The sequence below is a fragment of the Malaclemys terrapin genome, chromosome 20 (genome assembly GCF_027887155.1).
Source record: "Malaclemys terrapin pileata isolate rMalTer1 chromosome 20, rMalTer1.hap1, whole genome shotgun sequence".
Classification (NCBI taxonomy): Eukaryota; Metazoa; Chordata; order Testudines; family Emydidae; genus Malaclemys; species Malaclemys terrapin.
Window position 1 is genome coordinate 17,580,446 of NC_071524.1, and position 27,250 is coordinate 17,607,695.

Here is a 27,250-nt window from a genome sequence, read left to right on the forward strand (position 1 = left end):
TTAAAGTTCAATATTCACTCTTTCTCCAAATACAAAAAGCTGTTACAATTCAACTCAAAACAAAGCATGTGCAAAGTGACAGAAACTTAGACATTGTATAAAAAGTTACACATTTAAGATGGTTTCTTTTATTTCTCACCCGGATTGAGCAAAGAAATTGTTATCTTGATGAAATATTAACAGCTGCTGACCCACGGTAAAAAGTTACATAAAATCTAAAAAAAAAGCATAATTACCATAAAACAGCCATCTCCCCTCCCTCTTTTTTTATTTTAAAAACGTTTTGCAGAATAGATGAATATAACACCTCCAGGAGAGATTGACATTGAACTGCAGTGAAGTCTTGGAAGTTCTCACTAGCACGATTGTGTAGCATAGGGGAGAAGGGAGAAGGCTATCGGGGCCAGAGCTGGCCCTTTGCTACTGCAGATTTTAGACAAGGAGAGTCCTGGCCTGGGAGTACAGTACCTAGAACAGGGGAGCTGGTTAAGATCCTACCATTTTCAGAGTCAAAAAATAGAAAGGAGATGGTTTTAAACACATGGAGAGAAATAATGCAACTTTCTTATAGGGTAGGAAGAAGGGAGCATGCCATTGTCTGTCGAGAGTGTACAAGGAAACGCATTCATCGTCAAAACTACAGAGAGAAAACAAGGGGCGGAGGTCCCACTTCCCTTGCCTGTTTCCAAAGATGATCAGGAACCGCTCTGACGGAGCCGCTGAGTGAAACGCGGAGGTTTCCCGAGGGGCTGCAGGCTGCTCCCAGAGAAAGACGCGGGGGTGTGATCTCCTTAGCTCCTGCTGGCCTTCACTGAGCGCTGGAGCCTCCCTGGGAGCTGCCGGAATAGCTCCCGTAGTCGTAGCTGCCGTAATATGGAGGCCACTGGCTCTGGTTCTGATAGTACTGGCTCCACTGCTGGGCGTACTGGGGGGAGACGACAGGGTTAGCGCTGGGCAGGGTCCCGGCGAGGCAGGCAGACCCTTAATGCCAGGAATCAGGCCGTTTGTACTGTGGATTTACCCATTTCAGACACCTGTGCAAACCCACAAGACCAGGGTTTTCACGACTCCACCTCGTCAGGGCGTGACCCAGTGGTTAGAGCCCTGACGGTGAGACCTCCACTGGCCTGCTGGGTGACCGTCAGCAAGTCCCTTCCCTTGGTTAACATCTTACCTCTGCTAGCCATGGGAACAGCCAGACTGACTTCCTTCAGCCAGGGCTTTGAGCTAGAGAAGAGCTGTTCTTATTCTCCTGCTGCATGCACTATGAGACATGGCTAACTTGTGTTGCGTGTCGGTCTCTCCCCATCTCCCCAGGGGGAAGCGGGTAGTGGAGCATTTTGACAGGGACTTACTACACATCTGCGTTGCTGTCTTTATATGGGAGAGGTAGGTCGGAGAAGCGTGCTCGGCACTGGGAGTGGAAGGTTTGATCCTTAGTCCTGGGGGCGTTTGTTCCCCAGTTTGGGAAAGCACCAAGGATGGACGCTCTGTCTTCTGCACCGAAGGGCTCACCCTGATGGCAGAGCCCCGCGCTGCGCCCAAGGGGGGGCGTCGCTGACCAACCTCTTCACCTGGAGCTGCAGGCTCTAAGATGCCCTGTGCTCAGGAGAGGTGCTCTGCAGATCTGGCATCCGCAGCACCGGCCTTTGAGACTCGCACTCCCTCGGGGCACGCATAGGGCTGTAAGCCCAGAGGGACCTGGCCTTTGGGTGCCGCTGCAGTACACTGCTTCACAGCAACGAACCCTTTATCAGCCTGGCCATCCCCTTGTAAGGTGGGATTTGTAGGGGTGCTGCTTAGCCCTGCCCAGGAGTGGGGTAAAGTCCATCGAGTCAACGAGCACCTTCGCCCGTCCACGGCGAGCATAGGCCACGGCCCTCAGGACTAACCTATCTGGGGCAGACCCCTTTGGGTTTGGATTATCTTCTGTAAAGTACCATTAACACGCACCCGCTCTAAATGACTAGCCAGAGCACCAGGGCATCTCGCATGGATCCTCAGGCACCAGGAAGGCGTTTGGGAAGCCGACAGATCAGTACCGACGCTGATTTCTACAATCGGCTTTGAGACTGGTTTACAGCCTAGGACAATGGCTGCTGGAAGTCACCTGCCTGAGCTCTCCCAGGGACACCACAAACACTGCACTAATCCTCAACTTCTCCGCTAGCAGCAAGGAGGCGAAGGGAAGTTCTACGACTGGCCCCAGCTCACAGCACATCAGCCAGAGCCAGGGTGAAACATGGAAACTTCCTTCCCCCAGTCCTATGCATGGGCCACTCCTCCATCCCTACAAGCATCCATTTGTCCTACAGTCAGATACACCCTTAGCTTACCCTCCGGCCAGGTCATCGCTTGACCGAGAGCCCGTCTCCCACCTACCTGTTGGTATTGGTTGTAGTTCTGCTGATTGTAGGTCTGTGCTGTCGGCGGTGGAGGCTGGGTGTAGCTTTGGCTATAACCACTGTAGCTTCCATAGTTGTAGTTGGGAGTGTACCCTCCTCCTTGGGTGTAGCTCGCCTGGGTGTAGGGCTGGGGGTAACTTGGCTGTAATGAAAGGGACAGGATTGTTACTGTGCGGCATGGTTCATTGACAACCATTCCTAAAGGGAATGGGTCAACTGCTGAGCTGCCCCGGGGGGAACAGGCATGAAACATTTCCCCCGGGCAGGCTCAGGGTGACCCCAGCATGTGCCTCCTCTCTTTGTAGGGACCGCGGCGTTCACGGCCGCCTGCTGGAGAAGCCAGGGAAGAGAGAGCAGAACCAGCCAAGAAAGGAAAAATGTCAATTTCACTTCAGGGGGAAAAGTGAAAAATTCAGATGAAATCCAGAAGGGGCCGTCCTGATAACTGCGTCCCACCATGCATTCCTGTCCAGCCTGACAATTCTAGGATTCACACAGGCCAGCCAATCCCCCACCACCACCACCACCACCGCCCACAACTTGTCTGACTTCTGACGTTTCAAAATGAAAAGAGTTTTCACTTTTTCGGGGTGCTCCCCCTATTGAAAAAAACCTTCCTTTTTAGCCCCCTGGGGAAAAGGGGGAAAAGCAAGAGAAGGCAGGGGAGCACGTCACATGCTGCTTCAGGGGGGACACGGGACAAGATGGAAATGTTTGCTCTGAAGGCTCTATAGAAAGGGGGCGGGAGGCGGGTTCTTCAGGGTGGCCTGGGCACATTCCCGCTCCTGGGATGCGCCACCTTCAAGAACTCTGGCCAGCCGAACCAGAGCAGCGCACCCGTTTCCAAGCACTCCCCCCCAAGCCTGCTCCACCGCACGCACGATCCTTCCTGGGGAGCGGCTGAGAGACAGCAACAAGCCAGCCACGACCAACGTCAGCCAGGCGGGCGGGGAGGTGACCAGCCCCTGGGACAGCCCTTGATGGGGTCTCTACCTGCTGCTGCTGACTGTAGCTGCTGGGGGTGCTGGTGGTGGTGGGGGGCGTGCTGGTGGGGGGCTTGTAGCTACTTTGGTTGCGAGCGGGGCTGTAGCTGCTCTGCGGCTGGGTGTTCCGGCTGTAGCTGCCCCGGGGGCTGGAGGTGTTGTCTCTGGTGCCGCTTGTCCAGCGATTCTGGGTGTAGCTGCCCCGGTTGAAGCCTAGCAGAGAAAGCAGGGGCTGTCAACAGGAGTCACCCCTACACCCAAGATAAATCCTTGGGGCTGTTTACGCGACTGGGTCCAGCACCTGAAAACCACCCCGTACGGCAGTTCTTCAAAGGCAGCGCAGCCCACTCTCCCCGAGGAGTGAGGATCAGACCCTCTCGCACCTAAAGGTGGGCTGGGGGCTGCAGAGACACCCACCGAGACTGTCTCCCCGCCCCGGTCTCAGCAGAGATCCCCACAGAGACTGTCCCCGCTGCATTATACTGGTGGGGTTGCAAAGATCCTGACCAAGCCTGCCTACCCCTCCACAGGGCATGGAGCTGCACTGACAGACCCGAGTTTAGTCTCACTAGACAAGGGTGTGTGTGAAAGCACCCGCACCCCTTGCTGCGCAGATGGGACATGGGCCTCTAAGCCCCGCGGGCACCTCGGAGACCCCACCCTCCGAGCGCTGCCCGGGGGCACACAGGCGCTCTGCGGCAGAGGTGGGAACCACACTCAGCTCTCATAGCACAGGACCCGCCCCCGCCCACCGCGTCAGCCTAGCTCCATGCTCAGTCCTCCCCCGCCAACAGCTCTGACCCTGGGAGGGGCACAGGTGAGACTCTACCTCCTCCTCCTCCGCTGCTGCCGCCACCTCCTCCGCTGCCCCCTCCCCCGCCGCCCCGGAAGCCGCCTCCGCTGCCCCCTCGGTTCTGGAAGCCGCCACGACTGCCTCCTTGCGGGCTGCCGCCACCCCCGCGGCTGTCGAAGCGCTGGAAGCCGCCACCACGGCCCCGGAAGCCACCACCGCCGCCGCCCCGGTTGTCGAAGCGTTTCTCCGGCGGGGGCCCGGCTTTCTTGCCCTCCTCGTTGTACTGCTTCACCAGCGTCTCCGCCTCGTCCCGCTGCAGCTCGATGTAGATCACCGCGTCCAGGAAGTCGCCAGCCTCCGGCAGCGTGAAGTTGGCTAGATTGCAGGCCCGGCGAGAGGAGAAAACAAGAGACGTGAGCTAGCTAGCAGCAGCCTGGCAGGGGGACAAAGGCTGCCCAGCCTTGCGCCACGGCATCGGACCACCAGAAAGGAGGCGACAGATCGGAAGGCAAAAGTAAACAGGAAGGGAAGAGACACTATAAACTACGAAAATGATGTATGCATGATGTCATCCCCGCCCCAGCCAATGACAGGGGGGCCACACACTCCTGTCTCCACTGCATCCAAGTACCAGTCACCTCTCCTGCCCCCTTGTGTCCAGCTGCCAGAAATGCAGCCACAGGGGAACCAGACGGTCACTTTCATCTGGACAGAATCATGATCTCGCGGGAAAGGTTTTTTTTCCTGTTGTTGGGGGGAGAGGAAAGAAACAACCCCGAGCCTTGCTCTGATTATTGGTTTCTGGGAGGATAACATGAAAGATACATAACATTTTCCCCACTGGAAAAAAGTCAGCTTGGGTTTATAGCATCTCTTGTTAAGGACAGAGGAGAAGCATGGGGGAAGAGATGGAAGATGACAAGTGAGACGAAAGGAAGGGAGGACAAAAGATCAATCTCAGGGTCAGCGTATGAAACCAAAAATAAATCTCTCTCCAGCTCTTAAACAACACAACAGGTGTTTTGGCCGCGTGTGGTTTGTGGATTGGTTTGTTCGTTTCTAGGATCCTACCTTTCATTTCTAACACTGCATGATCTGGCACATCCTTCCCCTCCTCATCAGTGCGCTTTATTGTTCGATCTTTTAAATCCTCATCCGTGGGACAAATTACAATAGCCTTGCGTTGGAAACCTTCAAAAGGACGCATTTTTCGTCTCTGGGCAGATCCATAAACATTTGTCTAGCAATGGTAACAAAGAAGAGGCAAAAACTGTTCATTATTTGGCGTTCTCTTTTCCAACAGAGCATTGTGGCCTGCAATGGTGAAAGACGACATGGTGCCCCCGCCCCCGCGCATTTAGATGGTTGTGAAGTACCCTGGACAGCTAACCTACCTTTTTAGGCGCAGAAGCTGGGGGGGGGGGCGGGGGGGGGGAGAGCGGGGGAAATGTTAGAACACCCACCATTTGGTACTTTTTGCAATTCAAATGAGATCTTTCATTGCTTCGCTCCCTCCCAAGAGAGAACCATGAAGAGGAGGGTTTGTGCTTTGCTTTCTTTAGAAATAAGTGAGTGATTTACACTTTAAGTGGGAAGCCGGACAGGTTAAATGCAAACCTGCATGGGTCAAGAAGCGTAATTGGCTTAATTTGTAGCAAGGGAGAATCAGGTTAGATATTAGGGAAAACTTTCTAACTCGAAGGATAATTTAGGCCTGGAACAGGTGACCTAGGGAGCTTGTGGAATCCCCGTCACTGGAGGTGTTTTAAAGAAGTGGTTAGAAAAACATCTGTCAAGGATGGTCTAGGTTTGCTTAATCCTACATCAGCTGGGGACGGGGGATGGACTCTTGAGATCCCTTCCAGCCCCATGTTTCTTTTATTCTTAATTAATTAATTAATGGAGGTATCCTATCTCTTAGAGCTGGAAGGGACCTTGAAAGGTCATTGAGTCCAGCCCTCTGCCTTCACTAGCAGGACTAAGTACTGATTTTGCCCCAGATCCCTAAGTGGCCCCCTCAAGGATTGAGGTCACAACCCTGGGTTTAGCAGGCCAATGCTCAAACCACTGAGCTATCCCTCCCCCCGTAACAGTGCAGACCAGATGCTAGAGACGTCCCTTCCCCCGGCTTGTTTTCACCAGCTGGATTCTCTGCCATGACTGCCGAGGAGCGGTAAAGAGTCACGCTCCCGCAGGCTGGCTGTTTTAAGAATGACAGAGGAAGCGAAGGGGAGAACAGAAATAGGCGCGTTACACAGGATGGAGGGAGCTTTGAGCCAACTAACCCAGCACTCACACAGCTAGACTGCCCCGCTGCATGAGGGGCTCCCAGATGAGCTCGGATGTTACCACTGTCTCTTGTGTTGCAGTGGGGTAGTTTCATCAAATACCTTTTTGCACATATGCTATTTTAAAGAAGGATCCTAACCGATTCGCTCTTCCCTGGGGGGACGGCCATGACAGCGGGGGCAGCACTCAGTATACAGGCATCTCGGATTCAAAGATGGGATCTAATAATACACTGGGAAACTGAAGCCTCATGTTTTAACTTTATTCCTATTAAGAACTGACATTTAGGTGGACTTCAACCTACGGCTTTGTTAAGCCAAAATCATTTCGCTCTCATTGGTTTAATGAGACTATTTGTTACACGTTTGTCACAAAGCACATTTCCCGCCACAACATCTGGATTTGCTTTGAGCCTCAGTTTTAGTTCTAATATAAAATGGGATCAACCATCCCCTCCTCGGGGATTTCACACACGACATTAACACTCTCTTTGCGGTATACAATGGTTTTCAACAGACAGATGCCAGTCTTGATTGCTGTAATGCAAGGATCTATTCAGTTAAAATTCCTCCGGTGATTAAGATCTTCACGACAGGTCAGAGATATGTGCGTTGCTGAAACACTGATGCTTCGGTTTCCTTCAGCATCTATTGTATGTGCTCAACGGTGGTGATGAGCTGGAAATAACATTTCACACACGTGCCAGTCCCAGACCGGGCCCAACTGCTCCCAAAGCAGGAGAGACTATCCCCAGCTGGAAAACCCTCTGCAGCTACTGCTACAGCAGAGAGCCAAGGACAGGACACAGAACACTGCTGCAAAAAGGCCGCAGCTCACAGCCAGCCCAGCACGCCGTTCCCAGGCACTCCACAGGAACCACTGCCAAAGCTGTGCACAACGTTCAACCACTCAGGCTTCGCACAGCCCGGCCGCCTCCCGCCCTCGGCCGACTAACGGAACTGGATCCAGCAGCAGCCTAGGCCGCACGTATTAAACAAGTTCCACGTTCTTGGCATCCTTTCAAGGCCGAGTGGCACCTAAAGCTAAGCTCTCAGCCCCTGCTGTCAATTCCAGGCAGCGAGGTTACTCCTCAACACTCCAGAGGAGGTTCATTCCAGCAGGAGGTTTGGGCCTACTTGATGGCCCAGCAGAAAGGGCGAAGCCCACCCCCTCGATTGAGGGAAGGGCCACAGAACTGGGGATCAGCAAAGGAAGGGGTGAGGTCCAAGGTTCAAAAGGGGACCCTGAGCCCCCTGACACAGCACAAAGCGTCCTTGCTGCTCTCCCCAGCCCCCAGGAAACGGGCTGATGCCAGCAGCACGTCCCTCGAACACAACACAGGCTGGTACAGTACTGAGCCCCGCAGGGCGCAGCCTGGAGAACGCTGGAAAGGGATAAGGGGCGTGTTCTTATTAAGCGACTTTTGCGGCTGCTCAGTGTGAACACCCGAGACCCCAGATACCTGGCTTCACTTCCTACCTGGGGATTTGCCTCCACCACCCCATGCTCTGCTGATTACCTTGACGGAGGCAGGTGACAGCTGGGAATGGCCCGAGGTCAGTCACAAGCACGGGTGCGGAGACTGGTTTTAAGCCAATCACAGAGAGCTGTTTGCCCTTCAATCCGAGCAACGCAGCCGAGAATCTCGGCTCCCTGAGGACTCAGCTCTGCCCATTAACTGGTTACCTTTCAGGGTGCAGGGCTTCGGGTCTCACTCATGCTTTTGGAGTGGGGTTTTCAGATGATCTGGGGATCCTATTCTTCCCACAAGGCACTAGATCTAGCCATGGAACTTGGGTTTCAATGATTTGGGCCAGATCCTCACTTGGGGTAGATCAGCGAGCTCCATCAGCGTCTAGCGAGCGGCACTGTTCTACGACAGCTGAGGACCTGCCCCTGAATCTTTTACATGGCGACTGTACCGCTCACTGGAATTCCAACGAAATAAACACCAGCAATGCATTCATCCTCAGAGCGCTGACGCTCCCATCCCTTAGCTGTACCTCCGCCCCCCGGCAGGGCGCGCCCTACGCCAGCACGGCCCAAAGGAGGGCTAGCTCAAACTCAAAGCAAAAACGAGGCGCCAGTTGGCTTGGCCAGCCAGATTTCTGGCAATCTTTTGGCTGGCTGCAGCTTGTACTGTGCTTCCACCAGCTCTCCTAAGCCGGCACATAGCTAGATGTCTTCCCTAACTTCCACAAGAAGCGTGAGAATTCAACGGGCCACGTTGTTTTCTCAGAGCCAGTCTGGAACCACGGTGCAGTGTGCTAACCAAGGCATGGGGCCCACCAGAGGCTCTAGCCATAATTACGCAGCGAGGTGCCCACGACACTTTCAGCAAGATACACAATGCCCTTTGGGACTGAAAAGCACAAAACGTCCCAAAACAACAGCGCAATTTTGTGGGGGGACCTTTACCAGTTCCAGACCATTGTGGTTGTTGTATACGGCAAACTGATGCAAGTCTCAGCCGTTTAGCAAGTAGGGCACCTTCAAAAGTTAATAGCCAAGGCTTTTCAGCTACTGCAGGACATCCCGGAAGTTTTACAGAGGGAACACAGCAAATAGAGATCATGGCAGCTTTCCTGAATCCTCGGTCATTAAAGGTTTTAAAAAAATATTAAACTCTCATCTACATGATAGATACACAGTCAATTTGTAAACGCATTTCTGCAAAGGAGTTTGCCTTGAAGCACGGCAGCTTACATGAAATCATAGCATCCGTACAGAAACGCGTAGCAGCTTACTGAAAGCCGTTTATATGGACAATCTTTTGGGCTTTGTTCTTCAGGTACAAGAAGGTCAGAAACCATCTCTTTGCAGTTTTACAGTTCAAACAGAACAGTCACTAACACTTCATCTTATTTAAACCTCGCAGAAAGCTACAACTCAAGAAAACCCATGAGAAAACAGACAGACAAAGCCCGAGAAGCATATGCCAAACAGAGTTGCCTAAAGAATAAAAGATCTTGGCCCATAACAGAATTCACAGACTACGCTGTTACAGTCTAACTCCACACTGAGCTGCCTAAACATTTTAGAATCAATAGCAGCTGAGGAAAAATATTCTCTGTCTCCACCAAGAAAGCAGCCAGCTGTATTGGAAACATGCTTAAACCTCTAACCCAACAGCAACCTCTCGCTGCTTTCACCTCTGTGTCCTGCTAAAACCAGCAGGAGCTAAATCCAAACCTTCCAGACACCCACACGCTCACAACTCTCCAGCCCCAAGTGGGGAAGACACTTCCTCACGCCACATACGATCTACAGTTTGCCTGGCACCCAGATCTCACTTGTAGGCTCAAGGCAAATGTAATCCATACTGTACAAGGAAAGTACCAGGGTGCGGAATTTTAGACAGATGAAGCAAAGAAAGATCTCATTTGTGCACCTTTTAGGCCAAATTGGGTATTCGTTAGTTTTTTTAACTCCTCAGACACTTGCCCTACATTTCAGGGTTATTGTTCAGGTTCGGGGTTCAATATACAGAACTGAGAGACGCGTGCGGGTCAGTTACACGTATGCCCTAGTTAACTAAACCGAGTGCTGCCATCAAATGCGGCTAGCGCCGATGGGTCTTAATAAAGGGAAGACGCTAAATGCTATCCACAGCCTCTGATCTCTGCGACAACCGCATCAGCGGTAGAATTAGAGAACAGTGGCTTCCTACGGCCGCCCTGCCTTTAAGCCTTAACCCAAAGCTGACAGGGAACCCCAGATGGGCACATAATGAACTGTACGGATCGCTGGGAAAGCTACTGGCTCAATGACGAAGATCTAGAGCTGCTGGGCTTTTCAGAACAGGGCTTTTTCAAAGCCTCCTAGGGGAATGAGATGCTCAATTCCCACTGAAGTTAATGGGCTTTGAAAATGCAGCCATGAGGTTTAAGTCTGCACATGCAACGGGAGGGAAGTCTGGTTTCCTATAACCCTGAGCGATGCCAGCCTGGCTGTGACTCACCTGGGCTTACCTGTTCTTCTCAGGACATCCAGCCCAACAAAAGACAACAAACTACTCACCAGCGGTACTTACGGATCCCTAGGGCACTCTAGGAAACGTCCAGAGACCAGCACTTACCTTAGCCTATCTTCCCTGACCTGAAAAGCCAGGATTTAGTTGCACGGCCACTTACCTGGATACACTTTAAACAGATCAATTTCGTTCCAAAAGCTCTCTCAATATTTGGAACTGTGCGCGGTTAAGCTAAGGGGGCACTTCCTATTACTCACCACCGAGTGTTTGAACCTCATTTCTCTGGTATGGCCTTTACCGTGAGAGTTTTCCTTCAGCCCCAGACACACAACAGGTGTACATGGTTAACACTTCTGCAGTGCACTGGGTAAGCCTGAGCGCGCCGCGCCGCCCGTTTACCGGTCACGCGCACAGACAGACGCCAGGGAGGCGGCTGGGCGAAAGCCTCTGTACCTGATCCAGGATGTAGTTGCGTTTCTTCCGGGCGGCGATCTGGATCAGGCGGTTCAGGCACTGCGTCGCTTGCTGGATGAGGACGTCCCAGCGGCCCGCGTAGTTCCGCTGGCGCCGAAGTCCCATCACCTTGAAGGAAAATACGGTACAGGGTTACAGCGCGGGGTCTGCGAGCTGCTGCGGGGGTGGGACCCTCAGCACCTCATGTGGCAGTGTTGGGAGTGGGGTCTAGTGGTTACAGCACAGGACTCCTGGGTTCCATTCTCTGCTCTGGGAGGGGAGTGGGGTTTAGTGGTTAGAACAGGGGGCTGGAGTCAGGATTTCTTGGGATTGTTTTCTGAGTTGTGGCAATGACCCCGGGGAAAGCCAATTACTTTCGATATATCATTTCCCTCATTTACATAATGAGGACAATACCCATTTCACTGTGCAGGGCGTATGAGGTCAACTCACGTGTATGAACCACTTAAAGGTTCTCGAATGAAAGGAGCGAACGATCTGCTCTAGGAAAAGGCTGAGTCGGGACCAGGAATAAGAAAGGTGTAGAGCTCCCCTGTCACGTCTACTACAAGAGTGACGGCTTTCCAACAGAACGATCCCCTCTGATCATCGAAAAAGGCGCAATCCGCAGAAGTGGGAGACTTAGCTATTGATGAGGGCTCATCTCTTACCCTCATCTTATCCATGATGGCGTTTGTTCCCAGAATGTTGTATTTCTTCGCTGGATTGGCAGCCGCGTGTTTTATGGCCCACGTGGTCTTGCCAGCAGCAGGTAACCCCACCATCATGAGGATCTGAAACACACACACACACAGAACGTCAGATATTGCAACAACACTGAGCGCTTCGTTCTTTCCACGCACTAATTCCAAGACCTCCTCTGACGTAGCCGGACACTCCCTCTGACACGGGGCAAAGTGAGGCAGGGGAGTGACTTTACTCAAGGTTGTGCAGGGAGCCGAACCAATGACTTTGGATTCCCAGTTTGGCACCATAACCACAAGCCCGCATTACTTTATCCTCCTCCTCCTCCTCCCTGTGTATCCAGGTATTCAGAGAGTGCCCATCAACATGGTATCTGAGCTCATCCCCCCTTCACAGCTAGGAAAACCCTCACAGAGGTGCTGCAGCTGCCACGCACCGAGAGAGCTGCTCTGTCTGGATTAGAACCCCGGAGCAGCCCATTCCCAGCCGCGTGCTCAGACAGCTACACCAAGCTGGAGAATCGTCATTCCTCCAGCTGACCAGAGCTGTGGTGCCTTTAAAACAAGGCAACGTTTACTAAAAGCCAACACACCTGCTTCTCTCCCTACTAGTGGCGCCATAGAGTTCCCACTGGACGAGATGCACGCCAGCCTGAGGAACTCATCGCCACGAGGGGTCACCGAATCCAAGGGTTAGCAGAACTGAGAGCAGGACTGGAGATTTACATGGCGAATGAGAACAGCAATTTAAACAAGACTGGGGGATGGAATCTAAAGCCTCCGGCCCCCACTAGGGGCAAGTTATTTCATAATGGCAGAGTTTCCTGCCCCAAGTTCTGAAGTAGCAGATACTGGCCACTGGAGGCAGGATATTGGGGGAGATGGACCCCAGCTCAGATCTTTGGTCACAGGAATCGCAGGCAGTAAAAAGCCACCGCACGCTGTCCTCCTCCATACTCCCTCTGCCCACGAGACACTCGATGGTTCGGCGGCTGGCGTGCTGCTTCCACGCTGATGGGAACGGTTCACTGCTAGCCCCAGCTGTCTCTAACCTTACACTCGGATTAGGAAGCGGGTGGATTACGCAGCGCAACGCAAAACACCCACCTCGCACTCTGCTTTACACGTTGGTCCTATGGTCCCACGGATGCGCTCGGCCAGCGGAACGTGCTGAATGAAGGTGAAGCCCGGGGGGACGGGGAAGTAGGTGTCTTCCCGCTGCCCAAAGTTGAACTCAATGGCGCAATTCTTCACCAGGACGTGGGGGAAGAGCGCCTGGCCGCCCAGCGCTTCCTTTCGTGCCCGATAAGCCACGCCCAGCCACTTCCCGTTCTTCATGAAGGACATCTCCACCTCCTCCCCACACTCAAAGTCCTAGTTACAGGGGAAGCGAGTCAGTGTAAATGCAGGGCCAGGGAGAGGGGCAAACAGCGCTAGGGACTGTCCGACAGCACACACCGGGGCACTATGCAAACGGGTGTTCACATCACAGCCACCCACTGAGACAGCATCCTCAGCGTCCTGGCTCTGAGCTGTTCGCAAGCACAGCTCTGGCAAGGTAATTCTCTGGGGGCCCTGCTCCAAGGTCAGCCAGCACCGAGTGAGGAACTGACAGCTCCAGCGCGGAAGCCTAGTGCCGAGGGAGGTCGTTACCGCACCGTGGTCTGAGTAACTGTCAGGTGCTTTCTGACTCTGCCCCTAACTGAACTAGTGTGTGACTGGACACCCAGGAGGGGAGGAAGATGGGCGTGTGGAGATGCGGATTCCCAGCCCAACTTTGCAAGGAAATCCCAACCTACAGCAGGGGGCTCTCCCCTGTCACCACCTACGTTAACACTCCTGGGGGCGAACGCAGCAGTGAGCTCCCGTGTCATATCTGATGCTACCTGCCCCATCAGCATCTCGGGGTTTTAAGCTGCTTCTCTTCCCATGTGGATCTTGCAGAGGGGACAGAGGAAGTGGGCTGACTTCACCGTGAAAATGACCAGACACAGAGCGCAGTCAAACGCACAAAGCAAGCAGCCTGGAAGCAGAACGCAACGCTCCTCCCTAAGCCCTCAGTTACAGTCTCAGGAGCGGGCAAAACGCAGCAGACAGAAGCTCCCTCTAGTGTCTGGACCACGGGCAGACGGGCAGTAGCAAACTCCTAGAGACCCAGTCCTTTATCTCCTGCTCACTGGTTTTAGATCCCGAGGGCGCAGATTCAACCCGGCCACGGTTACACAGACACGGTCAGGGAGCCACCCCCTAACACTGGCAGGGATGAATGACCCGGCTACATCTGGAGCAAACCGAGAGCTGTAGAAAATACCCTTGTGAGCAGTTAGTGAGGTGTTGGCAGAGTACATTATATTTAAGAATATAATTGTAGAGGAGGGAAGGGGGTGGGGTTGCTGCGATGCCTCAAAAAGAAACTATGGAAATGAAGTGACTGAACACACTTTAAAGAGCGGCACCGGTAACTCCGCAGCTCCGACAGGTCACCCGGGGCTGCGGCTGGTGGAATGCTCGGCCAGCAGGTCAGTTTCCACGCCAGGACGCATGGGAAGTGGTGCCTGAGGAGTGGATGGGGGGCACTGGCAGCACAAGGGGGCGTCCCCTCGAAGCAGCAAGAGCCCATACTCACAACAAGGCAGGCGATGACGTCGTTCTCCGAGAACGTTTCGCCGTAGTTCTCGAATTTGCAGCTGCTGGATTTCTTCCCGGTGCCTCCGTAACCGTAGGAAAAGGGCTCTTCCCCTGAAGAGAGAGTCCAAGGGGCTCGCTTGGTCACGGCCAATTCAAACATAGGGTTGCACACGCCACTTCCTTAACCAAAGGCTAATGGAAAGGGTACAGGCCCTGCCCTGCCCTCTCAGCGTTACTGCCAGCCCTGGCTAGCTGCACATGGCTACAACGTTCCCAGCTTCAGAGCCCTGTTTCAGAGGAGAGAGAAGAGTCTCTGGGGCTAGGGCATTTTCAGTGGACGGAAAGGGCTAAGCAAGCCCCACCTCTGAGCAAGCCACCCCCTAACACTGGCAGCGGATGAATGACCCGGCTACATCTGGAGCAAACCAAAAGCTGAAGAAAATACCCTCGTAAGCAGTTAGTGAGGTGTTGGCAGGGTACAGGCCTCCCACCCCATACAGGGACACGAGCACCTGGGTGCCATGGTGACGGGGACCCAGGTGATTAGTGACATCAAAGACTTTACAAACATTTCAGTGCATCACAGAAGTACCATGATGTGTCTCTTTGGCATCGCATATGAAAAGCTGCAGCAGCCCTTACCTAACTGAGTGCTGCAAGAGTCCAGGGACCAGCCAATGCGCACCACGTGAGGATCGGGTTCTGTGGAAGGAAGGTGTTTTACAGAGATTTCTTCATTGATCTGGGGACAGAAAACAAGGTTGAAATGACCTTCACGCCCAGACAACTGGGTTCACAAAAAACCTTTTACATTTTAAAGTCAACACCTGGAGTGGTCTGTGCAAGAACCTGGGACAGACACTTCAGAGAAGTAAATTACCAACCTAACAACCCTGTCTCATCCGGAGCCATGAACGCAAGGAGACATGCAGTAAAACGTGGCCCCAAATTCAGGGTCTGTAAAAGTCAGTGTTTCCACCAAGTTTTAAAGACTTCTCAGAGTAACAACTTTTAATAACACTGGGCTACAATTTTTGAGAAGTCGTCTGCTTCAGAGATAAAATGTGCTATTTATTATGTATTTTGATGTGCTGAATTCAAATATGACAATTAAAACAACTGATTGGCTACTGTTTCTAAGATATTTAAGTTTTTACATTTTATGTCTATGTATACTGTGTAGATAGTAGAGTTTTAATCATAAATTGTAAACCTAGGTCTTTTCATGTGTTTATGGTTGCTTTACATGATAATATTTCACCTGTCCTGTTTATGTAACACTTTAAAAATCAGCAAAAGGGTTATATAAATAAAATGTATTATGAAACAAAAGGCAAAAAACTATTATGTACATAGTTTAGTCCTATTCAGTGTCTACTCGGCGCTTCTTGGCTTGTCTCTTGTATTCATTAAATGGAGCATCTCTTGTCACTGTCCAGCAATAGTCTGCAAGCATTGATGGACTCCATTTGCCCTGATAGCGTTTCTCCATTGTTGCAATGTCCTGGTGAAATCGCTCGCCGTGCTCGTCGCTCACTGCTCCGCAGTTCGGTGGAAAAAAATCTAGATGAGAGTGCAAAAAAATGTATCTTTAATGACATGTTGCAACCAAGGCTTTTGTATGCCTTGAGGAGGTTTTCCACCAACAACCTGTAGTTGTCTGCCTTGTTGTTTCAGAGAAAATGTATTGCCACTAACTGGAAGGCTTTCCATGCCGCCTTTTCCTTGCCACGCAGTGCATGGTCAAATGCATCATCTCGAAGAAGTTCATGAATCTGAGGACCAACAAAGACACCTTCCTTTATCTTAGCTTCACTTAACCTTGGAAATTTTCCACAGAGGTACTTGAAAGCTGCTTGTGTTTTGTCAATGGCCTTGACAAAGTTCTTCATCAGACCCAGCTTGATGTGTAAGAGTGGTAACAAAATCTTCCTTGATTCAACAAGTGGTGGATGCTGAACACTTTTCCTCCCAGGCTCCAATGACTGTCGGAGTGGCCAATCTTTCTTGATGTAGTGGGAATCTCTTGCACGATTATCCCATTTGCAGAGAAAACAGCAGCACTTTGTGTATCCAGTCTGCAGACCAAGCAAGAGAGCAACAACCTTCAAATCACCACAAAGCTGCCACTGATGTTGGTCATAGTTTATGCTCCTCAAAAGTTGTTTCATTTTGTCATAGGTTTCCTTCATATGGACTGCATGACCAACTGGAATTGATGGCAAAACATTGCCATTATGCAGTAAAACAGCTTTAAGACTTGTCTTCGATGAATCAATGAACAGTCTCCACTCATCTGGATCGTGAACGATGTTGAGGGCTGCCATCACACCATCGATGCTGTTGCAGGCTACAAGATCACCTTCAATGAAGAAGAATGGGACAAGATCCTTTTGACGGTCACGGAACATGGAAACCCTAACATCATCTGCCAGGAGATTCCGCTGCTGTAGTCTGGAGCCCAACAGCTCTGCCTTACTCTTGGGTAGTTTCAAATCCCTGACAAGGTCATTCAGTTCACCTTGTGTTATGAGGTGTGGTTCAGAGGAGGAGGATGAGAGACAATGTGGGTCCTGTGACATTGATGGTTCAGGACCAGAAGTTTCATCCTCTTCCTCATCTGACTCAAGTGAGAATGATTCTGGTGCATCAGGAACCGGCAGTCCTTCTCCGTGGGGTACTGGGCGTATAGCTGATGGAATGTTTGGATAATGCACAGTCCATTTTTTCTTCTTTGACACACCTTTCCCAACTGGAGGCACCATGCAGAAGTAACAATTGCTGGTATGATCTGTTGGCTCTCTCCAAATCATTGGCGCTGCAAAAGGCATAGATTTCCTTTTCCCGTTCAACCACTGGCGAAGATTTGTTGCACAAGTGTTGCAGCATATGTGTGGGGCCCACCTCTTGTCCTGATCTCCAGTTTTGCAGCCAAAATAAAGGTGATAGGCTTTCTTAACCATAGTGGTTATACTGCGCTTTTGTGATGCAAAAGTCACTTCACCACAAATGTAGCAGAAGTTATCTGCACTGTTCACACAAGTACGAGGCATCTCTGCTCACTTTGGCTAAACAGAAATGTGTCCCTTTGCAAAATCAAACACTGACAAATAAGAGAGCACGACACTGTATGATTTCTAGAGCTGATATAGGGCAATTTGTTCAGCAGAGTGATGTAAGCTTCGTTATGATTGCATCATCCATGACTTCTAGGAATAACATGATGCAATTCATATCATGTATGACACAATACCAGCTTCAGATTGCATCATTCATTGTTGTGCCTAAAAAGCAAGTACTGTCCAAACCCAGTCATAGATTTATTCATAGATCCAGTCAAAGATGTATTTTAGTCATTTCTGGTTTAAATTGAGATCCCTTCCCTTTATAACTCACTTATCCTCCGCCATTCCCAAGTCAAGGGTCGTATATACTGACCCAATAGCATATCTTGAAAACTAGAGCCAATCAACAATTTTAAGCATCATTTTTGTTCTCAGTGACCCAGAATTAGTCAAGTTTGACTACATTTATTTCAGAAGCATTTTGGTAATCAATGGTTCCCCGGAGCATCTGCAATGGGGTCACTGAACCACTGTGCTAGTACACGATTTCTCCACCCCTGGGTTGCGACCCCCAAGGCACTGAATGTTTTATTACAATCCAAAGCAAAGAAAATCTCACCCATGCTTCACACTCTGTGACTTTTCAAGGTAATGTGTTCTGGGTCAAGCCCTTGAAACACACTAAAACGTGGGGCTGGAAGGGACTTCAAGAGGACATCTAGTCCAGCCCCACACCAGTATAACTAGAATTGTTGTCACGGACGCTCTTATGGTAAATGGAAAGGGTGTGTGCGCGAAAACTGACTTAGAATAAAGGGCTGTGGATGTGAAAAGGCTGAAAAACAAGGTACTAGTACACCAGAACCTAATAATAAAACAGAAATGAACGAGAAACTGACGAGGCTATTTTCACAGCCCAAGCTGAGAGAAGCACAAGCTGAAACGCTGAAAGCTTTTTAAAAACCATGGGTTTGTTGCATAACATTGGTGAGGAAATTTGAACCCACCTTAGTGACGCAGTAAGTAACATTTTGCAATTGTACTTTTAAAAAAGCTTTATAACTCTCTCAGCTCTGGGAGAAGTTCCTATTAGCCTCATCTGTAAGTTGAAGCAACGCTCAGTGCTGTCAGTGGCAGAGCTGAGATTAAAACCCAGGTGTCCTAGCTCCTTGTATTCGTGATCTCTTCCCCAGATTTCTGTTAAGAAGCTTTAACAGACCACAGCTGAGAGAGGCCAGCAGCCTGGATTACTGGAAAGAATTCTCTGTGTTACATGAAGCAGCACTAAGGAACTGGCTAAAGGCATGACTTGAGTTAAGCTGACGTTTGTAAGTTTCCAGTTTACTAATTGGAAATTTTCTGCCCAGCTCCAGACTGAGAGACAAATGGGGGGATCGTGCTTTGTGTTACCACTAAGGCTCATGAAATCAGCTACCAAGGGTGACAGGAAATGAGAACTCCTTGTAGGTAACTGGGCGAGGTGTTTTCCTACTGTTTCAATTCACGAATCCCAGTGCAGACGGTCTGGCCTGACAGATCGCACACGGCGTTCCCGAGTGAGTGTGGGGAGGTACGGGTGCATGCACAGCTCTTCTGGGAAAGATTCTTGTTTCCTGCTCCAACCAGTTTTAGAGGTTTTTGCTTCCAGCTGTGTGGAGTGGAACTACGCAGAGCCCGGAAGTGAAAAGAGAGCTCTGCTACAGAAGTGATCGGGTAGCCCGATCAACCAGGGGTCAGACTGGAAAGAGCACCAAAGTTTTCCCATGTTACACCACAATCCAAAGGCTGTCCACTTATGACCCGAAACAAGAGGCCAGACTGGACAGGTCTTCAGCCGGCCATCCCTCCCCATGCACACATGCTATGATCTGCAGTGAAACAGTCAGCACTGACATTCAGTGCATCATCACTAGGCATCAGAGTTAACACCAAACTGAAATGAACAAAGACTGTCATCTCTTTAAAGCTACTGCTTCCGGCTCTCCGCCCAAGCCTGAAGACGGCCCTGCACCGATTTACATTTTAGTCATGTGAAGTGCTAAGCAACTTGCACTTTAAATTTTTTTTTTAGAAACTTTAGAAAAATGAAGGTATAGATTCAGGAGGACAAGATACAGCTACCAGGGAAAGTCTCCAAGGTCACCAAGTCATTGCAAGCTGCCTGAGGGATACGGCTAGACTGAAGTCACTAGCCCCACAACAGGAGTGGAGGGATTTCAGTCTGACCATCTTAAAAAGGAAGCCAACGTTGCTGATTATGCCACTTGCATGGAAAAAAGAGGGTTTGCTGCTTCAGCTGATAAAAAAAGAGGATTTAATGGTCACCATCAGTGAATTGGGCACCTCCATGGAAAAAGGAGACCTGGGTAAAAGGAATGACATTCCTCTCCAACCGGAAGGAGTTGAATTAAATCTGTGTTGTTACTCCACAGTCCCTATCTCTGCTCAGAAGGAAGGCTACGTAGCCTGCAATGAAAACAGGCATGAAGCGTACACGTGGAGATTATGATTTCATCTTACTCTTTCCCCTTGGTGAAGCTGGATATTCAGATGAGTCGTTAGGAACCTATTTGCTGTTAGTCCTATTCATGGCTAAGCCCTGTTTCCTGCTGGAAATGCTCCCAAATCCAACTCTCTTTCCCCACTGGAAGATCCCTAGCACATGAAATGTGAAGTTACCATTCACGGGGACTTACATGTTGCTAGCGGCAACACGCTGCTCTTACCTTCATCTCGTAGCAGACTCGCCCTTGCCTCACTCCGTAGGTAGCTCGGGCACCTGACCACAGATAAGCAAAGCCTTCTATGGTCAGTGGGTAGCCGCTGTATCGGTCCCTGGCGACTTTGAAATGCAGGTCGCAATTATCTAGAGGACAAGGAGGTCTGGTTGTTAACTGGAACAATATGGAGGCGATCAGTGCACTAGACTGGCTAAGAACCGCACACCACCTTCTATGCCTACAGCCTCTTGCACAATGAGATTTTAGACATTACCATAATACAGTAAAAGCCCTATTCTTGGCGTTCCCCCACTCCCCTACCTGCCTGTCTGTCTCATCCACCTGTTACACCTTGTCTTAGCACAAGGAGGAGGCTTGGGTTATGAATTGTGTGGGGCAGGAACGGTCATTTACTCTATGTTTGCCACATGCCTAGCACAGCTGGGCCTTTCAGTTCAATTCCCAGATCCAGCACAAGTTGTTTTGTCTCTCTCTACCTCAGATCCCGTCCGTAAGACGGGGATAACGGAAGGGCCTATCCCTATCTTGCACCCCCTGCCTCACCAGACTGGCGGGGGGATCAATACATTGCAGAACGTGAGACGCTCAGGTACTACCATGCTAGGGGCCAGATAAGGACAAGAGAGATGATGACATCTGAAAAATAAACAAGGGAGCAGGAAAGATCTTTAGTCAGACGTAAAAGCTGTGTTCATTAACACTGTTTAATTAAAACAGGAAGGAATTCAGGGAAATCCTCAGACTACATGATCACAGTTGTCCCTTCTGGCCTTGGACTCTATGAATTCCAATGCGTAAGCACTACAGAGAAAGGCAGTCTTTGTTAAAGGCACAATAGCCCTGCCCCCCAGTTATGGGGAGAGAAAGCTGCCAGTATACCTCTGGGACCCCTAAGAGTCCTCCAGTCAAACCAGAGAAGTGTAGTCTTGCTGTCCTGGATAATTTTCAAGTTGAGAAAGGCAGGAAGGAGACCCCCACATAAAGGTATTTGGGGTGCAGGGTGCCACCATTCTCTGCCCCCTGCACTCACATGTATCAATGGCCACTAGCGTCTCATCAAACTCTTCTTCGTCGTCTTCTGCAGGAGGCTGAGGAGATCGGCCCCTAGAACAAAAACACCAAGGCACCAACATGACTCATGTGTCACCCAGCAAGGCAGAGCTTTGGGGACAAAGACCAGCAAGTAAGGTGGGAAGAAAGAACTGTCAGGCTTTCACTGGGACAGATATGTTTGCATTTGCAACCAGAGACTCCTACTAGAAAAGCAAAGGTGAAGAGGCTCTCCGGGAACGTTTGACAGCGACCCTTTTCCCCACCACTGAAAGCTTCCAGGTTTCCATCACGGGATGTTACATTAGGCCCTGCATCTGGTAGAGTTACTGATCCTGTACAAACTGCTTGTAACAAACCACCAGATCAGAATGGTGAAACTGACGCACCGTTGCCAATAACCGCACAAGCTGTGGGGAACACAGAACCAGACCTGTTCTTAAAACACACATGAACTCTGACCAAGACTGAATGGAAACAATTTCATACGGACAATCACTTTCTTAAATACAAGCAGGCTTGGCAGAACTGGATTTTTATGGTTTAATATTTTGACGGATAATATAGTTGCTTTTAACTTTTTTATGTATTTAAAATTTCACAGTTGAAGGAAATTCTGGAGGGTTAGGCAACAGGGGCATCAGACAATTATTATTTAATAACAGCAGACACTGGGATGCAAAAAGTTAAAGCTTTTATAAAGTTATACCTTTATCGTCAAAATATACCCAATAAACAACCTGAAATCAAACGCGTAAGTTCTCAAGCAGCGTTTTTCTCACTTTGCCCATCTTGATTATCAACGGACCTTTTTTTGGCCCGTTTGCGTGTGTTCGAAGAAATCAGTCTTTACCAACTTTTACTGATAAAAATCTAACCCTTCCAAGCCTAAATACAAGGGAGAACCTGCCACACACCAGGAAGAGCTGAAAGTTCTAACAGGAGATACCGCTTTATAATTCTTATTTCAAGTTAGGTGAACACTCACTCACATGCAGCACGTGTTATTTTGCCCCTCTCTAACACTTCCTTTGAGGATGATCTCAAAGCTCTTTAGGGAGGTGATTTCTGAAAAGCTCCTAAGGGATTTAGGAACACGCCCCACTGAAAGGCATGGGGAGCTGCGTGCCTAAGTCTCTGGCTCTTTTGAAAGTTCTCCCCGTTAAGCATTAATGAAGCTCTATAGGACCCGCATGAAGCTATGTATGATTCCAGTTTTATGCAGGGGAAACAAAGTTAAGTGACTTGCCCTCGGTTATACGGGAAGTCAGTGGCAGGGTCCCCTCTAAACGCCCCATCTCCTGACTCCCAGTTCTGAGATTTAAACATGAGGTAATTCTTCCTCTCTGCTACTGCGCAAAATTAAAAGCAACATTGAAAAAAAGTCAATTGGAATGAGGTCCCAGAGCCAGATTACCGTCTGCCATTAACACCCTGCTTTATGGGGGACATTACACACTGTGAGACCCATATTCTTTGCGATAACAGCCATGCCAGGGGGCTCACTGTGCTGGAGTATTCACAAGCAATAAAGCCCAAACCCTTAGATCTCACTAGAGCACTTTTCATCCCTAGGTCTCAAAGCGCCTTACAAAGGAAGTCACTATCATTATCTCCATTGTACAAAGGAGGAAACTGAGGCATGGGGAGGCATGACTGACCCAAGGACACCCAGACATCCAGTGGCAGAGCTAGGAACAGAAGAACCCAGGTTCCCCGAGTCCCAGTCCAGTGCTCTACCCACTAGGTCACACTGCTTCCCCAATGACCAAAAATGTTCAAGTATGAAAAAAGTGAAAGTGAATGGCTGGCTTTGGCAAAATCCTCGACAGACCCAACAAGTTACGCTCCCAGTTCTTCCTAAACCCAGCTTCTAGAACTCTTCTTAGCTCCTGGCCCAGGAATAAACGTCTTTAACCGCAGTAAGCGAAAGACTCCGCGAGCTCACCTCTTATCTTCCCGGTGTTCGTAATACCCTCGCCCTCGCTGCTCTTCATAAGGTCTCTTGCGGCCCTGCGGCTGCTGCTGTCTGGGCTGAGATGGATCAGGCGCATTGTAGCCAGGAGTGGGGGCGCTGTAGCCAGAGCTGGGGGCACCGTAACTGGAGGTGTTGTAGCCAGAGGAGGGTGCATTGTAGCTAGGGGCATTGTAGCCAGAAGCCGGCATGTTATAGCCAGGAGCTGGCACATTATAGCCAGGAGCTGGTTCTTCTTGCTTTACTTCTGTCTTCATCTCTGCATTCAAAACAGGCAGTGAGATTAAAATATTCCAGTCACCCATGACAAGACAAGGACCCTTCTGCCTTTACTGAGAGCTGCTCAGTGCTAACAAACCCCACCACCACTCCCCAGGCTATTTTTGCTATGATAATTCATCCTTTCCCCCCAGTGTGATTAAAAGGGATTAGTTTACAGGGCTCCATTTTTTCCCCTATTCCTAATCGCATGTTCAGGATCAGTCCTTGGCAGGATACTGGTCCCAAATTATTTCTAGCCCTATTAGGCTGCAAAATACGGCAACCTTGGGGGATGACAGCAAGCAAGCTGGGGATCAAAGAGATGTCATTTTAAGGCCCGATGTCTTGTGATCTTTTTGGCAGCAATACATTCAGCTGTTGTACCCCAGTGGGAATCAAAATCACAGCTTTCCCAGGGGGGCAGAAATCGTTTCTAGCCTCAAACAACCACAAAAAGCTGGACCATAAATGCACCACTGATCTATAGCTAGGGTTTTGGAGAGCTGTCTAAGAACAGGCTATTTCAAGTCGCAGACGTCAGATCAGTGTAGCTTCCGTCCCTCGACGCTGCCTTTTGAGTGCTTGTCAGACTGAAACCAGTTCTTTGATTACACTACACAATGGGGCGATACAGCCACAAACCCCTATCAAAGCCTTACGTAGAATGGGGAAGGGAGGGGAAGGGAACCAAAGAAAGCTTCCTTCTTCCGGTAGGGACTGATCCACCAACAAAGGAGAGCTCTGGGCACCACAGAGACTTAAGGCAGTAATTACATGCCCATTCGTTAGAATCTTACTTTTCAAAGAGTTTTGCTGATAAGGCCAACTTTAAAATGAACGTTACCTGAGTGTAAGACCGGACGCTCATGGTCTAGAGATCTCCTCTCGTACTTGGATTCGTTCTCCTGTTTAATATTGCAGTGCTCGAAGGACTGATAACCCTGGGGGTCATTCTGATGAGTATTGTTGTCGACACCATCTTCAAACAGAAACAGGCACGCATTAAGGCCGTTACTTACAACGGATTGTAACTAGAATGTGCAGAGAAAACTGAGCTTCGCATTTTATCAACAGGGAATTGGTCCCTGCAACTATTGGGACCTACGCAACAAAGACTAACAGGCCTGGCACCCAGCGCTCTCAGAAAGCTTTCATGAAGGCAAAGAAGCTAACCACTTGTTCACTGAAAAAAAAGTCGTGTGTTTCAGTCACAAAACTTTTCCAATGGAAACAACCCAGTTTCCACTAAAAACAACAAAACCCTGAAATCCCAGAGTTAGGCGAGTCTCCTAACCAACACTCCAGCAAACAATGACAGACACAACACTTCCCACATGTGTAGTATTGACCTGCGACCCTCATGTCTAGCGATGTAACCAGCAGGGCTGATAACTTGCCATTTACTTTCCAAGATCCACAAAAAGTGAAAGTGGCCAGGGAGGCAACACCACCTTCCAGGGGAAATGCAAAACAGCCAATTTTGGTGATCTGCTCAGAGGCCATCAAACAAATTCAGCAATGATATAGCAAGAGCATCTCAGTGCAGAACCTAAGCAAACCAGTGGCTCATTCCCTTTCACAGCATGAGGAGGTATCTTAGCAAGTACACGAAATACTGCACGCCAGAGAAGCACAGAACCTGTACAAGATGCGCCATTATTAAGGATAAAAGTACGCCTCAAAGGGCTGTTAGCAAGCAAACAAGCTGCCCAAGGAGACATGTTTCCAAGCACCAGAGATTTAGGGAGCTTCCTGCGCGTGATCTGAAGTGTAATATAGTAAAACGGTAAGATGACTAGCGAGTCCAGACCCATACATACGCCCAATGCAGAACCCCTGAGGGGCAGTTCAGTTTCTGTCTTTTAAATTCAGTCTGTTGTATAAAACAGAACGGATCAAATATATTACCCAGACATCTGCGCGCTTGCACATGCAGCTCCTCCAGCCGTACGTTCGCACCAAGAAGGAGTATTTGGCCAGCAAAAAGCAGTGGAGAACAGACTAGACGTCGTTCTACAGCACCTGCCAACACCAATTCTACGACCAGAGCAGACCCTAACCCCTGGTGAATGGGGGGAAAGCTGACAGAAGTCTGACTCTAGAGGATGTGTCATCAGGGTCTCTCAACCAACGGGCTGGCAGGATTCCCATCTGCCAAAATCCATCAACAAGACAACAAAACGAGGAACTACTCTGGCAAGGAGCTGACCAAAAAAAACCAATGGTGTGGTGCAACAGATAAGCATCCGCAGCTGGCAGAAGGATGCAATGTTTCCTCATTGGGGCGCGGGGGTCTATCGGGTAGATCTACACACTTTCTCTGCGACACCTCCACCTCAGGACAAGATGGGTGGGCCTCGCTGGTTGTGTCAGACCCCAGGCGTCCCGACTCGCTGTGGCCATGGCCCCCGCTCTAACCACTAGGCGCTGACGCCCTGGGGCTGGGTTAGCACATCCCACCTGCCAAGCGGGGCCAAGGGAGAACACGCGTGTTCCCAACCGCCGCGGTGGAGACGCCCGGCCCATTGCGGAGATCGGAGCAGCTCTCCTGGCAGTGACCTCAGATGACACCGGCGGGCAGAGCTCCCGCCAGTCTCACCAGCGCCACGAGCCGCAGGGGCCTCGGGACTGTGACGCCGACGTGCCCCCGGTGCGGTCCCCTGGGGACAGGGTGACCAGACGTCCCCATTGTACAGGGACAGTCCCGACTTTGGGTCTTTTTCTTATATAGGCTCCTATTACCCCCTCCCATCCCCTGCCCTGATTTTTGACATTTGATGTCTGGTGACCCGACCTGGGGACTTTAGTAACCGGTCGCCCGCACCCGACAGAGCGACGCCGTCAGTGCGGGCCAGGCCCTGGACTCGGGGTGCCTGTTACCCCGCTGACCCCCCCGGGCCCCCGCATCACCCCCCTGACCCCCCCGGGCCCCCGCATCACCCCGCCGACCCCCCCCGGGCCCCCGCATCACCCCTCCGAACCCCCGCGTTACCCCCCCGATCTCCCCACTGACCCCCCGCGTTACCCCGCCGACCCCCCCAGGTCCCCACGTTACCCCGCCGACCCCCCCCGGGCCCCCGCATCACCCCCCTGACCCCCCCGGGCCCCCGCATCACCCCGCCGACCCCCCCCAGGCCCCCGCATCACCCCTCCGAACCCCCGCGTTACCCCCCCGATCTCCCCACTGACCCCCCGCGTTACCCCGCCGACCCCCCCAGGTCCCCACGTTACCCCGCCGACCCCCCCCCGGGCCCCCGCATCACCCCGCCGACCCCCCCCAGGCCCCCGCATCACCCCTCCGAACCCCCGCGTTACCCGCCCGATCTCCCCACTGACCCCCCGTGTTACCCCCCCGACCCCCCCAGGTCCCCACGTTATCCCGCCGACCCCCCCCACACATTACCCCGCCGACCCCCCCGCGTCACCCCCCCGACCCTCGCCGACCCCCCCCGAACCCCCCACATGATCCCGCGTTACCCCCCCCGGGCCCCCACGTTACCCCGCCGACCCCCCCGGCCCCGCCCCCCCGGGCTGTTGCTGACGCCGGGCGGGGGGGGGCACGGGGGGGGGAAGAGGCGCGACACGCGGGCGAGGGGCGGGGCCGAGCCCCCCCCAGCGCAGCTCCCCCCCCGGGCCCCGCCCCTCACAGTGTCCGTCGGGCGCCTGGTCCCCGCCGCCGGCCCCGGGCCCCCGCCGGGCCTCCTCGGCCTCCAGCGCCGCCTGCAGCCGCTCGGCCAGCTCGGCCTTCAGCCCGCGCGTGTCCAGGCCGCGCCGGCCCAGCTCCTCCTTCAGCTCGTTCACCCGCAGCCGCCGCACGTCCATGGCGCCGCCCGCGCCCCGGCCCCGCTCAGAGCCGCGCGCTGGGCCGCGGCTGCCCGGCCATCGGCTCAAAATGGCCGCCATCGCCCTCCTCCCGGCCCCGCGCCGCGC

General features: G+C 51.5%; 1 protein-coding gene across 1 annotated transcript; it reads right to left on the reverse strand.

The window, feature by feature from the left end:
- On the reverse strand, window positions 1-27,214 carry HNRNPUL1 (heterogeneous nuclear ribonucleoprotein U like 1). Its single transcript, XM_054009646.1, has 15 exons — window positions 26,968-27,214; window positions 24,165-24,299; window positions 23,033-23,318; window positions 21,065-21,138; window positions 20,020-20,159; window positions 14,871-14,970; window positions 14,227-14,339; window positions 12,708-12,974; window positions 11,568-11,690; window positions 10,897-11,025; window positions 5,253-5,421; window positions 4,218-4,556; window positions 3,399-3,601; window positions 2,383-2,547; window positions 1-925 (listed from the first exon to the last, which is right to left on the reverse strand). Exons 1-15 carry the CDS (start codon window positions 27,140-27,142, stop codon window positions 809-811), a joined length of 2,535 nt encoding a protein of 844 aa, XP_053865621.1. The 5' UTR covers window positions 27,143-27,214; the 3' UTR covers window positions 1-808.
- Between the last annotated feature and the right edge of the window lie 36 nt (window positions 27,215-27,250).

Coding starts and splice junctions, on each gene's coding strand:
- HNRNPUL1 (XM_054009646.1), bottom strand. CDS start 27,142: ATGGACGTGCGGCGGCTGCGGGTGAACGAGCTGAAGGAGGAGCTGGGC. Junction 20,160..21,064: donor GCTAGTGGCCATTGATACAT/GTGAGTGCAGGG, acceptor CTTGTCCTCTAG/ATAATTGCGACCTGCATTTC. Junction 2,548..3,398: donor GCTACAGTCAGCAGCAGCAG/GTAGAGACCCCA, acceptor CTTTCATTACAG/CCAAGTTACCCCCAGCCCTA.